This window comes from Mus musculus, chromosome 15 (genome assembly GCF_000001635.26).
Source record: "Mus musculus strain C57BL/6J chromosome 15, GRCm38.p6 C57BL/6J".
NCBI lineage: Eukaryota > Metazoa > Chordata > Mammalia > Rodentia > Muridae > Mus > Mus musculus.
This window is the reverse complement of record NC_000081.6, coordinates 89,274,427-89,287,015: the sequence shown is the minus strand read 5'-3', so window position 1 is coordinate 89,287,015 and position 12,589 is coordinate 89,274,427. Positions and strand designations below refer to the sequence as shown.

The window sequence follows — 12,589 nt, the reverse complement described above, 5'->3', positions numbered from 1 at the left end:
TTTTTCAATAAGAATACTTTTTATTGGGGGTTGGATGCCCTGTCAGAAGGTCAGAACATTTAAAAAAAAAAAAAAAAAAAAGACAACATAGACTTTTAGACTCTTCGTGGACAATATGGGCCCGCCCTGTCTCTCAGCCTCCCAGTGGTCTTCTGTGCCCACTCTTACATGTCTGATGCAGCGCCAACACCCACCCAAGTCTGCCAAGTCTGCCTGCTGAGCACAGAGACAACTCCGTCAGGTCCAGAGGGTCTTTTGTTTTTAAGGCAGTCAAAATTTGTAGCCTGATTCAATGCCAGCTCCCAGGAGCCTCAGGGCAGCTAGAACTGGGGTTTGACCTCATATGGCCAAACTAGTGCCAGACCCCCATGTATTATTATTATTGGGGATCAGGTCTCTCCAACTCAGGCCTTTACATCTGCCGTGAGCCAAGAGAGACCCTGTATTGTAGCTGGGTACAAAGTGCAAAAAAAAAAAAAAAAAAAAAAAAAAAAGGCTTTTCCTCCGTGCATTAAAAAGTACAGATGAAACCAGAGCCTGGTGCTCCTCCCCCTTCCTGCCCATCTGACGGTGCTGGCACCGTAGGGTCTTGTTCCCTCACCAAGTCCTGCAGGTAGAAGCTGCAAGTCAGGGGCCTCATTGCCAGACCAAGACCTGGACAGGGAGTGGCCAGGTCCATCTGTCTTCCAAAAGGACCAAGGGCAGGTAGGAGAGACAGGAGCTGGGTCATCCAACTGGTTCCACTGCCAGCTTTACCAAATGCAGCATTTATTTTAAAGTTAAATTAAAAAAAAAAATTGCATCACCAGGTAGTTTTCTTGATTAAGGAAGCAGCCTGACCAGGGCGGGCCACGGCCGGGTGGCAGCAGTTACACAGGACCATTTAAGGCAGCGCCTTCTGGCAGGGCATCTGCCTTCCTGCATAAATGGGGGAAGAGGCAGAGTTGCAGCATGTGGGCTTCTGGGGTTCATCCAGTCCCACCCTACCCTCTTTGGCCAATCTACTCACCTGTCCTTTGTCATCGTCCCCAGGGTGGCAACTATGGCTGGGGCTGCTGTGGTTACTGCCACGATCGGTCCTGGGGGCACTGCAGCAGCCACTGAGGAAGAGACCACTATGGTGGCCGTGGGAGAGCCTGCCTTGCTTGGTGCTATGGTAGCCACGGCAGGACTGATGGTCACTTCTGAAGGTGCGGGGCAGGCAGGGGCTAACACGGTACTGTCAGGACACTCAGCCCTGTGTGGCAAATAGGCTCCAGTTATGGGTGCCCCTACTTCACTGCTGCCTATTTCAGATACCCAACAACCAGCAAAGGGCCTCCAAGTGATACGCACAGCTCCTATCTGCTTATCTCTTTTGTGGCATGACTACAGCTGGCTTTGTAGCCCTGAGTCCCAGACAGTGGGACAAACTACATGATGATCATGACCTCAATCCTTCCTATAAGCAGCACTCAAATCCTGACAGCTGTGGAGCTTCATTTACTGATGGCCCCAATGTTGCTGCTTAAATTTAACTTCACCCTTACGCTATCTAAAGGGTCCCTGATGACCAGGCATGGTGGGCCATGCCTTTATCGTGTACTTAGGAGACATAGGTAGGCAGGTCACTGAGTTTGAGTCCATCCTGACCTCCATAGAGAGTTCCAGGCCAGCCAGGGCTATAAAGTGAGACCTGTGTTTGCAAAAAAAGTGAGGTGAGGAGGAGGGATTATATAAGGACTGAGTGTCTTCATACCCAAAGCTAGCCTAGACTAACCACAAGTAACAGATGGATCCTGCAGAACAAAGATACCTGGCTCTGTCCCAGGGAGGGGTTCTCAGATGAGATGCAGGACAAGCAGGGAGGGAGGGAGTTGTAGAGGCTGAATAAACTTGGCAGTGGTTCAACTATCTAGCAGGTTTTGAAAATAGCTTTGTAAAGGATTTACTTTGTCTTTTTGCAGCAGGGTTAAAGTACTTCTCTAGGAAGGATTTAGAAAAAGAGGATGAAGGTCTCTAAAGGTAGGCTGTTAGTTGGATGTGGTGATCTTCCTCGGTAATCTGATCACTAAAGAGATGGAGGTGGGACAGTTGTGAGTTGAGACCACCCTCCACAACACAGCAAAACTCACAAACAAGCCTGTGTACTCTCAACCCAAGGAACTCCAGTCTAGGCTTTTCCTCTTAGTTAATTTTATCACATCTGAATCAGTAGCCATGTGAACCCTTCTCCAAGTCTTGGCTCTACATTTTTGCTTTTCTACAAATCTTTTAGATATATAGTGGTGTTTGCTTTAGGGGCGATATCCTGCCTAGGGTTCCTAGAACACAAGAGCCAGGGCCTCAATGAGCTTTGGACATGAGCAGCCAGACGCTATGGGTACAGAGTATGAAACTTTGAGTCCCAGCTGCAAACAGCAGTTCTCAACTGTGGGCTGTGGCTCTTTACAGTTATGTTCATCACAGTACCAAAGTTCTAGTTGTGAAGTAGCAACAAAAATGATTTATGACTGGGATCACCACAGCATGTGAGACTGTATTAAAGGGTCACACACTAGGAAGGTTGGGAACCACTGGGTTATACCAACCATGGATTCCAGCTGCTTAATCTTCCCGCTTAGCTGAGGGAAACCCCTTAAGTTCCAATATCACAGAGGACCCTCAAGAAGCACACACGTGGGCAGGGCCTACCCTGTGTGTGAGGAGGAGGAGGAGGCAGGGCTGGTAGGACCCAGAGCCTGAATGCATGATGGTGAACTTGTGCTAGGCAGTCTGTCTGGTGCCCACTGTGTCAAGAACAAGCTGGTGTCAGGTACATCCCAGACTTGGAAGTGTAGGCAGAGACAAGGCCAGAAACCCCATAGGTGATACTCATTTAAGAGTAGATGCAGAATCCAAAACAAAACCCCCACATGGGCCTAAGGTCAAGAGCCTTGTGAGATTAGTACCTTGTCTCCTGGTAGGGTCCAGCCCTGAGACTTCCTCTACTGTACCCTGAACTTAGGTGGAGATCCTGCCTCAGGGCCTTTGTATGGGAAGCCATTTCCAGTATCCTGTACCCACAGACAACTCCTTATGCTCCTGAGCCTCACCACCTGCTCTCCCACCGCTGAATGCCAGGAGGCTGAGCTCCCTGGGGAACACAGAGATCTAGCTTTGTGGAGTACCCCTGACTCACTGGGTAGCTCCTTGACACCTTGGTCCTATATTCTCATCTTGACCACTCAAAATAGAAGCACTTGCTGGAGTGGCTGGCCTCTTGGCAAGGATGATGACAACATACCTGATTCCTTCCCTAGGGACGGCCTTCAGACACTGCAGGGGAACTGTGGCTTGACCACCTGCGAGCTGCTTCTACTTCCCAATCAGGGCTCAGACTACACCTAATCCCTAACCCTGAGATGCATTTTGTCCTACTGTGCGAGCGTGCAGGGCACCTGACTGTAATTCACAAGTGCCCTACAACAAATGGCACAGCACAAAGTGGGGTAACAGGAGAGGGCTGGCCAGAGTCCTAAGCTTGCCCTACAGAAAGTTAAGGGCAACAGGCCTTTCCTCCACTGTCTGGGACAACCGTAGACACCAAGGAGGTTAGCCAGTCCCAGAGCCTGAAAACCAGGTATTCTCTGTAACTGGCACCTGTAGTGGAGACTGTCATTCCAAGTTTCTGGGGAGCTCTTGGGACATCCAGGTTCTATCTTCTACTCTGAAACATTTAAAACAGAAAATATACACTGTTGTCTAAGAAGCCCTCTGGTTCAGCCTTTCCATTAGAAAGAGGCACTGTTTTTCTAGAGACAGCTTTACAGGATCATTAGCCATGGAGCAGCAGCAAGGATTCCAGTCTAACCTCCACTTGTTCTCAAGGAACTGAAGACTGGCCACTGAGCCCTGTTCTCAGAAGCCATGCAGTGTTCACTGGGCCTCCCAGGAAAGCTTTCCAGTCCCTTCACACCTGCCAACAGCAGCCTCCGCTGTCCTGGGTGGTGGGGAGACCTTTCCAGTATGGCCTGTGCACACAGCTTCCACAGCACCCGCTGCCTTCTCGTCATCTTCACTGTCAGATCCCCCAGAGGAGCTGCTGTCAGAGGCTACCAGGGGGGCCTTCCTAGTGACACACACATTCCAGGCACAAGGCGAGGTAGGACCAACTGCAAAAGAAGAAACCCTGCGATATTTGTGAGGGCAGAGGAGCCAGAGAACACAGATACCATGGCCTCAGGGATCCCAGATTTGCATAAGTCAGTGTGAGATGAGTGGCAGAGACGGCACATGTTGGCTTCCTGAGTGTTATGCACGTGTATCTGCATGTTCGCAGGAACCACATGAACTGCTATGTACCTTTCATGTGGGCTGCCCCACTACTCCACTAGATAGGAGATGTGTGTGCTCTTCTCAGAGGAGGAAACATGGGCTCAGAGAAGCCACTTTAAACCTAATGCCCAGGAGCGTTCTTACCCAGTCCACTTGCCTGGGAAGGAGAGAGAGGCCAAGTCAAGTCCCATAGTGGCATCCCAACAGGGACTCATCTACATAACAATGTGACTCAAGGATGTTGTAAAGTACAGGCCTGGGCCATGGAGCCTGATTGGACCTGGCTCTGAGGACACCCTACATGCTCATACATGTTGTCCTGCCTTCTACCCCTAAAGCTGGAGGACCCTAAAGTTCCTCATGTATTGTACAGTGAACAAATCATGATAACTCCAATCCCATATGTATGTAAGGATTCCAACATCACAAATACATAACCACACCTGGGGCCGAGGCCACTTCCCACCTTCTCAATAGGGTCTAGCCTTGCATCAGGCCTGCCAACTAGTCAAGGCAGCTGTCTGAGCTGTTGCTACTCACAGGTTTTCTCTGGGCCTGGACTCTGGCCACCCTCGGCATTGCTGTGGTCCATGTCCACAGGAGAGCTGCACCGGGGCCCTGTCTCAGAGCTAGAAAAGAAGATGACATGCTGAGCCCACTGGACAACACTGGTCCTGATACCCAACAGGCAAGATTCCATTCTGATGTTTGTTACCAGCAGAAAGGCTGGAAGTCGGTGAATTTGGCCCAGCCTTTCTCCTCTACAACTGAAGGACCAGCCGCCCATGCACTAGAACCCACATCCCTCGCAGCTCCTGGGGTTGCAGACAGCGGGTTCACTGGCTCATCAAAAACTGCTGTCCATGTAGTACCTGCCAGAAGGAGACGCAGCAGTCAAGAATAGGCAGGCCTAGTATGTGATAGGCGAGGGAGAAGCATCTCTCACGTAGATGAATAGCGGGGTCATCAGAGCTGACCAGGAATGCAAGATGCTCCCATAGGAAACCCCAGAAGAGCCCCCACTGTCTCGAGTGTCAGAGATGGCGGGACTCCCCAGCACTGCTTGTGCTTTGCAAAAGGTAGTATGGCTTCAAACCCTGGGACACTTGGGCATAAGACCTGTGAATGACCTGGAAAGGGTCCTATTAAGCTACCCACTGCCACAGAGCACATGTATGGGCATCAGTTCTTGCTGATGTGGTGCCTCATGAGATACCTGTAAAGCCCCATCTGTCCTCCAGTAAGGCTGATGGTACAAAGTAGGTACCATCTCACCTGTCCCAACCCAGGTCATAGCAGGCACACAGCATGGGGGGCCCCTACTGTGGGTGTTCCTGCCCTTGCAGCTGGCCAGCTCCAGCTAAGGTGCTGGCAACTCCTAACAGACAGCTGGTTTCTTGCCCGTGTCCTGAGTATCTAATACCCCAGAGCAGGTAAGAGAGGTCTCTAAGAGGAAGTATATGGGTAGATGCTCCCAAGTACATCTGAGAGATGGCAAATAGCAACATACAGGTTACATGGGGTTTCCCTTCCCTAGCAAACAGAATGGACACCAGCTGTGCAAGTGCACATGTATACAGGCAGGCACTACAGTGGAAGGGAGTAAGAACACCTGGCTCGATTCAGTGCACAGCAGAACCCGTGGTGGCCAGACCTCCCAAAACATTTCATGAAACCATGTGTAGATGGGGAACTAGGAAATCAACTGCTGGAAAAACAGTGGCTCAAAGGGGGTCCCTCAGCCAAGTCACCACACCCTGTCCTCAGTACCCATGTCCCTTGTACAGTCTTCAGGTACTACCTGCTGAATCACTCTCTGAGCGAGGACCTTCTTTCTGTGTAGGAGATGAAGGAGCGGCCAATCCAGGCACATTCCTAGCTACTGCTGAGCCAGTCTTCCTGTCCTGGCCTCCATGTTCCAAAGCATTCTTTGAGTAATTATCTGAGACATGAGGGGCTCCAAACCTGGGCAGACATAAAGGTAGCAGATGTTTGGTGAGCCTTGGTTAGATGCCCAATGCTGGAGAACCTGTGATGGCTCAGGAATTGGGACCAGGGTTGAGTACGGGGTGTCTAGAATAAGCACTGCTTGGCTCCCAGGTCTGCTCTGGTTTCTGCAAGAAGGGCCACTGCCCCTCTAGGTGTCTGAGCACTTTTAACAGTGGCTGAATACCCAGCGCTTAATCTTGCCTGCTCCCCGCTGGTGGGGGCTTTGGGAGGATGAGTGAACCCACACCTGGCTCTGGCCATCACCCGGGCAGCGCATCGAGTCTCGTCATCTTCCCAAATGTCCTCCTCTTCATCATCATCAAAGGGCTGGATCCGATCACTGCAACAGGCTTCAAACAGAGCTGCACTGGGCTGTAAGACAGAATGCAGAGCTGTTTTCTGGAGAATCTGGTCCCAAAGAACTCCAGAGGGGCTAGCTCACAGAACATGGCCGACAGACAGTGTGGGAGGAGGCAAGGAGGGAAGCTCGGCTCTCAACTCCCATAGAGGGGAGCCTCCCAGTCCTGACACACAAATATACTGGCCAGGGCCCCATGGTTCCATCCACCTGTGACAAGGACCAAGTTGTGGACACTGTGAACTATCTGAGCAGTGTAATAAAATGCTGCTATGCCCTGCAGCCCTGCAGCGGCCCCCATCACTCACACTGTCCTCATCGGCTTCAATGTTGAAGTTGATCTCTGCAATCCGGTCAAATGGGGCGCTGCAAGAACAAGGTCCCTCAGTACCGCCTCTGCTCCAGCAGGCCTGGGCCCTCGGGTAGTAGGGCTTGCTATCTCCTCAGGGACAGTGGACCTCATTCCTGCCAAGATCACTTGGAGCTGCTTCTATGGTGCTGTTGCTTAGGGCAGTGCTAGCCTAGAGCCGGAGCCTTCATGGTGGCTGTACTCACTTGATGTTGTCATCCTGGTCTGCAAACTCCTCATCATTGAAGCCAAACTGATCCACAAAGTTTGCTGTCATCTGCTGGATCTGGTACTCAGAGAAGGCCTGGGAGGAGAGGGTACAGCTATGGAACAAGTTGTCGCCTGGTGGCTGCTCCTTGGAACCCACTCCATTGCTCAGGAGCCTCTTAGGAAGCAGGCAGTGGATTTTCGCAGAGGTTGACTGCTCACAGTGGTTGAGCAGTTGCATACAGAGAGCACCTCCTCAGTCGGCCTCCAAGCTTACTGTCCCCAGGTCTCTCTCACCACGGTAACGTGACTTTGGGGTACTCGCCCAGCCCCCTCTCCCCAGATGCGCTCGGAGATGAGTTACTTCTCTCTTTTCTATGCAATGTCACGGCAACTAAGCACTACCAAGGACACAGGCTCCAGAAGGGCCCGGCAGGGTGCAGAGTGCCGGCCATGCCCTCACCTGCTGAAGGGACAGCTCGTTAGGGAAAGTCCCCTCAATGTCCTCGTCCTCACTTGAGGAGTGAAGGTGGTGAGTGCTCACCTAAAACACAGGCCAGATGGGGTGGGCATGTGAGCTAGCCAGACCCCACCCAGTCCATTCCAGCCAGAGCCCCAGGTCCCGCCCAGCCCAGCCTGAGTCTCCCCCTCCCCGATACCCTCCCACACCACCAATCCCCTGACACCTGTAGGCCTGTGCAGCTCACTGCAAGGAAATGCCAACTGAGGCCAAAGCCTCCTGAAAGAGAGCCCAGCCTCCCTGGTCCAGGTAATGCCCTGGGAACTAAGCAGAGTCCTTCACAAATAAGCCATAGCTCTGGAGGGTGGAGATCAAGAAAGCACTAGCTTTGCAAAGAGATCCTCAGGGAGCCAGCTCTGCTGCGACATAGCAAGGGTATGTAACAGACTGCAGGCCAGAGGCTGAACTAAATGTCCAGTCCTGCCCTTGCGCATTCCTCCTCGCCCTGTGCTGCAGAGTGGTACATATGGGACTGCCAATGGTCACCATGGAAGGAGCCCCAGCTTCCTCACCAGGTCCACAGTGTTCCTGCGGTTGGTCTCCATCAATGTCTCTTCCACAAAGCTCTCCCAGCGTCCACGGCAATCTGCAGGGAGCCCTGCAAAGTAAGTGCTACTCATAAGTCCTGTGAGTACCCTCATAAGTGTGGGACTTATGAGTCCCAAGGGTAGGGCACTCAGGAGCCCTAGCAGGCAAGGGCTGGTCCAGAGAGGGACAAGTTATGCTTCTACGATCAGTCCACTCAAGACAAACAGGGGCTGCTGATAGGAAATAAGCCTATACAGCAAAGGGGGAGGGTTAATGTCCTCCAGGGCCTTAGGCTACAACAACTCTGAGCAGGGCAATGTTCAGCTTGTTCTACAGAGACCGTATCGGGCATGAGAGTTCTGTTGTTTTATGTTTTTTGAGACATGGTGAAACCATGTAACTCTGGCTGTCCTGGAACTCAGTATGTAGACCAGGCAGGCCTCAAACTCCTAAAGATCTGCCTATCTCTGCCTCCAGAGTACTGGGATTAATAGTTTATGCCAGCAGGCCTGGTCTGAAACTACCTGCTGGTACATATGTCTACCCTAAGGGTCTGAGGAAGTGAGCACCTTCCTACTGCACTCCTAGGCCTGGAGTGTGGGAAACTAGAACCTGGGCCTAACTGGAAACAAGAACCTTCTGCTCACCCCTCACCTCCCTAAACTGGGCTCCAAGCCCATTTCTTTTTCCCTTCTAGCAACAAGGGAGCCACCTCAGCTTGTTCACTGTTCTGCCCTGCTGCCCACTCATCATGAGTGATGATGGACCAGCAAGCTCAACTTCACCACTGTTGCAGTATACCTAGGAAGAAGGTGGACAGGCAAGTGGCCTCCAAGATACCACAAAGAAAACAATTCCTCTGGTCCTGGGTCATGGGGAGGACCACGTGGAGCTTCCTTAACTCATACTTGTTGGGGAGGTATTGCATAAGGGAACTGCTCAGGGCAGTAGGCGTCATGTCTGAGGGGAGAAGCTCTGCTCTTTTGCTTGGGGCATAGAGTTCAGGGTTTCAGGCCTTGCTGCCCACAACCTACTTCTAGGGGACAGAATATCACCTACACTCATGGCCTCCTGATATGAAAACTAGGAAGGCCCTCTAAATAGTGTGAGATGGAAACAAGACAGGAAGGTGAGTCAGGACCTCTAGTACAGGCACAGCTCTGGAAAGCCCGTGAGTACAAGAGAGCTTGGTGAGAAGCTCACAGTTTCGAGGCCCAGCACTGAGTCATGAACTGTCCTTGGCAGGCTGAGTCTCCTATACTCAGATCTCTGCTCCATGAACAGGACACCCAGCCTACCCTGAGAAGATGACAAAGAAGGCTGCATGGTTTGACTATACCAGTGTAGTTGTCACTCCTGAGGACAGAGGGCAGAGGGAAGGGAGCGTAGTGGGCACACCTCGGATGACTTCACTGATGTGGGCCTGCACCGGGCCCTGCTCCAGGTTCTGTACAACTGCATTGGCGATCCTTGTGAGGTGGCCCATATTCCCACGTCTCATACCACCTGCTGCCCTGGAAGGGAAACCATCTATTAAGCAGGTCGTTCAGTCCAGGTTTTGCCCAACTTCTTGCTGGGAGGGCCAAGTGGCAGGCTTCCTGAAGGTCATCTCCATTCACCTGTCACCTAGGCCTTTGCCTACTTTGCAGTTGTCACTCCAGGGTAAATTCTAGGGAAACAACCTAAGCAGTCAAGAGCTGGGCCTGACCAACAGCCTCAGCTCTAGGACCCTGGTGGGTAAGGAGCATCTGCTATGCGTAAGTTCAGTCACTCCTCCCCTATCGCACCTAGAAACACTGATGCTTACTCCGTGCCCAGGGATGGACATGAAGATGGAAGCAGACAGCTCAGTGCTGGCCCAAGTTCCACCAGAGGCAGTAGTGACAGAGCAGCTGAGTCAGGACTGATGGCGGCACAGCTTGTGCTGGGCACACTGTTTCTGGGACACTGTCACTGCTGGAGCTTGGGAGGGCCTCCACACCAAGTGAGCTGCTCTAGCCTCTACTTGTGCCTCTCACAGATCCTGGGTGATAGTCCCACAACTGTACTCACACACCTTGGGCTCCCATGAGTGCTGCTCAAACTGCCTAGAAACAGCCTGTTCTCAGAGCACAACACATGAATGAGGGTGGCCACCTATCCCTGAGAAACACAGAGCATTGCTTCTTGAGTGGAGGGAAGGCTCCAACAGATGCTGCAGAAAAGCTAACATGAATCCCTGTGTACATGCGCCAACAAAGTGTGCTCCAAGTTTAGTAAAAGCAAGAACAGCTGGGGCTGGAGAAATGGCTTATCAGTTAAAAGCACTGGCTGCTCTTCCAGAGGCCCTGGGTTTGAATCCTAGCACCCACATGGTAGCTCACAACCACCAGTAACTCCAGTTCTAGGGGATCCAGTGCCATCATCTGGCCTCTGAGGGTACCAGGCATATACTCATAGTGCACAAATATACATGAGGCAAAACACTCACACATAAAATAATACATTTAAAAGAAAAAAGAAAAGAATGGTTGTAGCCAGCACATGGGAAGCTGAGGCAGCAGTAATAGAAGTTTTAGGCCAGGGCTGGAAAGATGGTCCAGCGGTTAAGAGCACTGACTGCTCTTCCAAAGGTCATGAGTTCAAATCCCAGCAACCACATGGTGGCTCACAACCATCTATAATGAGATCTGATGCCCTCTTCTGGTGTGTCTGAAGACATCTACAGTGTACTTATATATAATAAATAAATAATTTAAAAAAAAGTTTTAGGCCAGCCTGGGCTATCTTGTAAGACTGTTTCAAAACACCAAACTATTGGCTGGTTCTAGTGGCAAATGCCCTTAATCCCAGCATTCATTTGGGAGGCAACAGCAGGCTCCTCAGGATGTCTGAGTTTAAGTTTGGCTATGCGGTGAATTCCAGGATAGTCAGGGCTACATAATGAGACCCTGTCACACAGACACCAAAAAACACAAACAAAAAATAAAACCCACAAGAACATAAAGAACAAGCCAGACAAGTAGGAAGGGGTCACTTACCGACCACTGTGTGGCCTGACCATCTGTCACTCAATATGACCCTCACAGTGGCCTGGCCATCTGTCACTCAGTATAACCCTCCTCTCCAGGCCTCCCTGCCTCCCCCTTCCTGATGTATACCCAGTAGCAAGATCCCTTCTAGAACAGTCCCAGGCACATATCTACATTAGACACTGCTGATGCCTGACAAGGGGCCTGGAGTCGGACAAGGGGGTTCCTCAGAGTCCTTACTGTGTGTGGTCATTGGCTTCCCAGGCTTCCAGGATCCTCTGTACCAGGCAGCACTTCTGGAACAGCTGTGAGAGCAGAGCGGCAAGCAGTGTGAGAGGGAGCCCAAGGTTCACACTGCCTCCTAGGTGCTGCAGGTAGTGAACTGGCAAATCAGCACTGAAGACCCTGTGGCAATGACATCACTGATGCTCATGTTACTGAATGGCCTGAGAATGAAGACCAGCACTGTAGTAAAGGCACTCTATGCTCCTCTGATATGCTAGACGACTTCTGCCTCCCCTCCTCCTATGGGCCCCCACCTATACCTCTGAGCACTCTCCCACCAGCTCTTGGGGCCCTCAACATTTTCTTTTCCCCCACATACACTATTTTCTTGGATGTTTGTTACAGACCCCTATTCACACCTCCATGTCACTATCCATGGTCCCTGTTGGCCTCTGAATAACGTTCCCTGTCCCTAGGTAGCTCTTGCCATTATAATTGCAAGCCTCATGGTTGGGCCATAAACTGTGGGCCAGACTAAATGCATCTTAGCCAGTCTTAGCTCCTGCCAGATTTGCTCCCAGGTTCCCAGGATACACACCCCATGCAAGTAGCACTGAGACCTTCTAAACCCAGTCAAGCACTGCTGTCTATGAGACACTGGGACAGAGACCCAGCAGCCCTCTCCCAAACCTCTGCCCTCCTGTCAGCCCACTTGGCCCAGAATGTTCTTTCCCACTTTAGAAGTGGGTAGCAGTCACAGCAGGTCTTGGCGCAGGTACAGCTTATGGCCCAAGCTGCTTGACCCTTTTTTCCCTGTCAGACATTCATTAGGGCTGCTCTGTCCCAGGGACAGTGTTAAGTGCCGATGTCAAAAAGAAATTGAGCTGCAGACTCTAACCCTAGGGTGACCTACACAGGGGAAGGGATGAGGTGACAACTATGGCCATTCTCTGGAGAATAAGAGAAGTCACGGAGAAAGCAGGGGCACCGGGCTTCGAGGTCTAAGGTTCCAGAAAGCTTTCTCATGAGAACTTAACTCTTGTGTTTTCCTTTGTGTTTAGTTATAAAGATGGATTGAGCAAAGCAGGGGCCACTTGTGAGTACAG

The 12,589-nt window shown here is 51.4% G+C and overlaps 1 protein-coding gene across 38 annotated transcripts in view; it reads right to left on the bottom strand.

The window, feature by feature from the left end:
• Ppp6r2 (protein phosphatase 6, regulatory subunit 2) overlaps positions 1-12,589 on the bottom strand; it is a 75,565-nt gene continuing 62,976 nt past the window's right edge. For 20 of the 38 annotated variants that reach the window (XM_006521402.3, XM_030248771.1, XM_006521398.2 and 17 more), the window contains 13 exons: positions 11,499-11,563; positions 9,646-9,761; positions 8,232-8,317; positions 7,663-7,743; positions 7,199-7,296; positions 6,952-7,009; positions 6,533-6,657; positions 6,098-6,261; positions 5,012-5,168; positions 4,837-4,925; positions 3,938-4,133; positions 1,010-1,237; positions 1-918 (listed from right to left, as the gene is read on the bottom strand). In XM_006521402.3, the coding sequence (XP_006521465.1) occupies positions 870-918; positions 1,010-1,237; positions 3,938-4,133; positions 4,837-4,925; positions 5,012-5,168; positions 6,098-6,261; positions 6,533-6,657; positions 6,952-7,009; positions 7,199-7,296; positions 7,663-7,743; positions 8,232-8,317; positions 9,646-9,761; positions 11,499-11,563 (1,512 nt within the window). In that variant the 3' untranslated portion in view covers positions 1-869. Of the gene's footprint in view, positions 919-1,009; positions 1,238-3,937; positions 4,151-4,836; positions 4,926-5,011; positions 5,169-6,097; positions 6,262-6,532; positions 6,658-6,951; positions 7,010-7,198; positions 7,297-7,662; positions 7,744-8,231; positions 8,318-9,586; positions 9,762-11,498; positions 11,664-12,589 lie in introns of those variants that run through there. The other 18 variants (XM_006521405.3, XM_030248767.1, XM_030248770.1 and 15 more) reach the window with 6 other exon arrangements.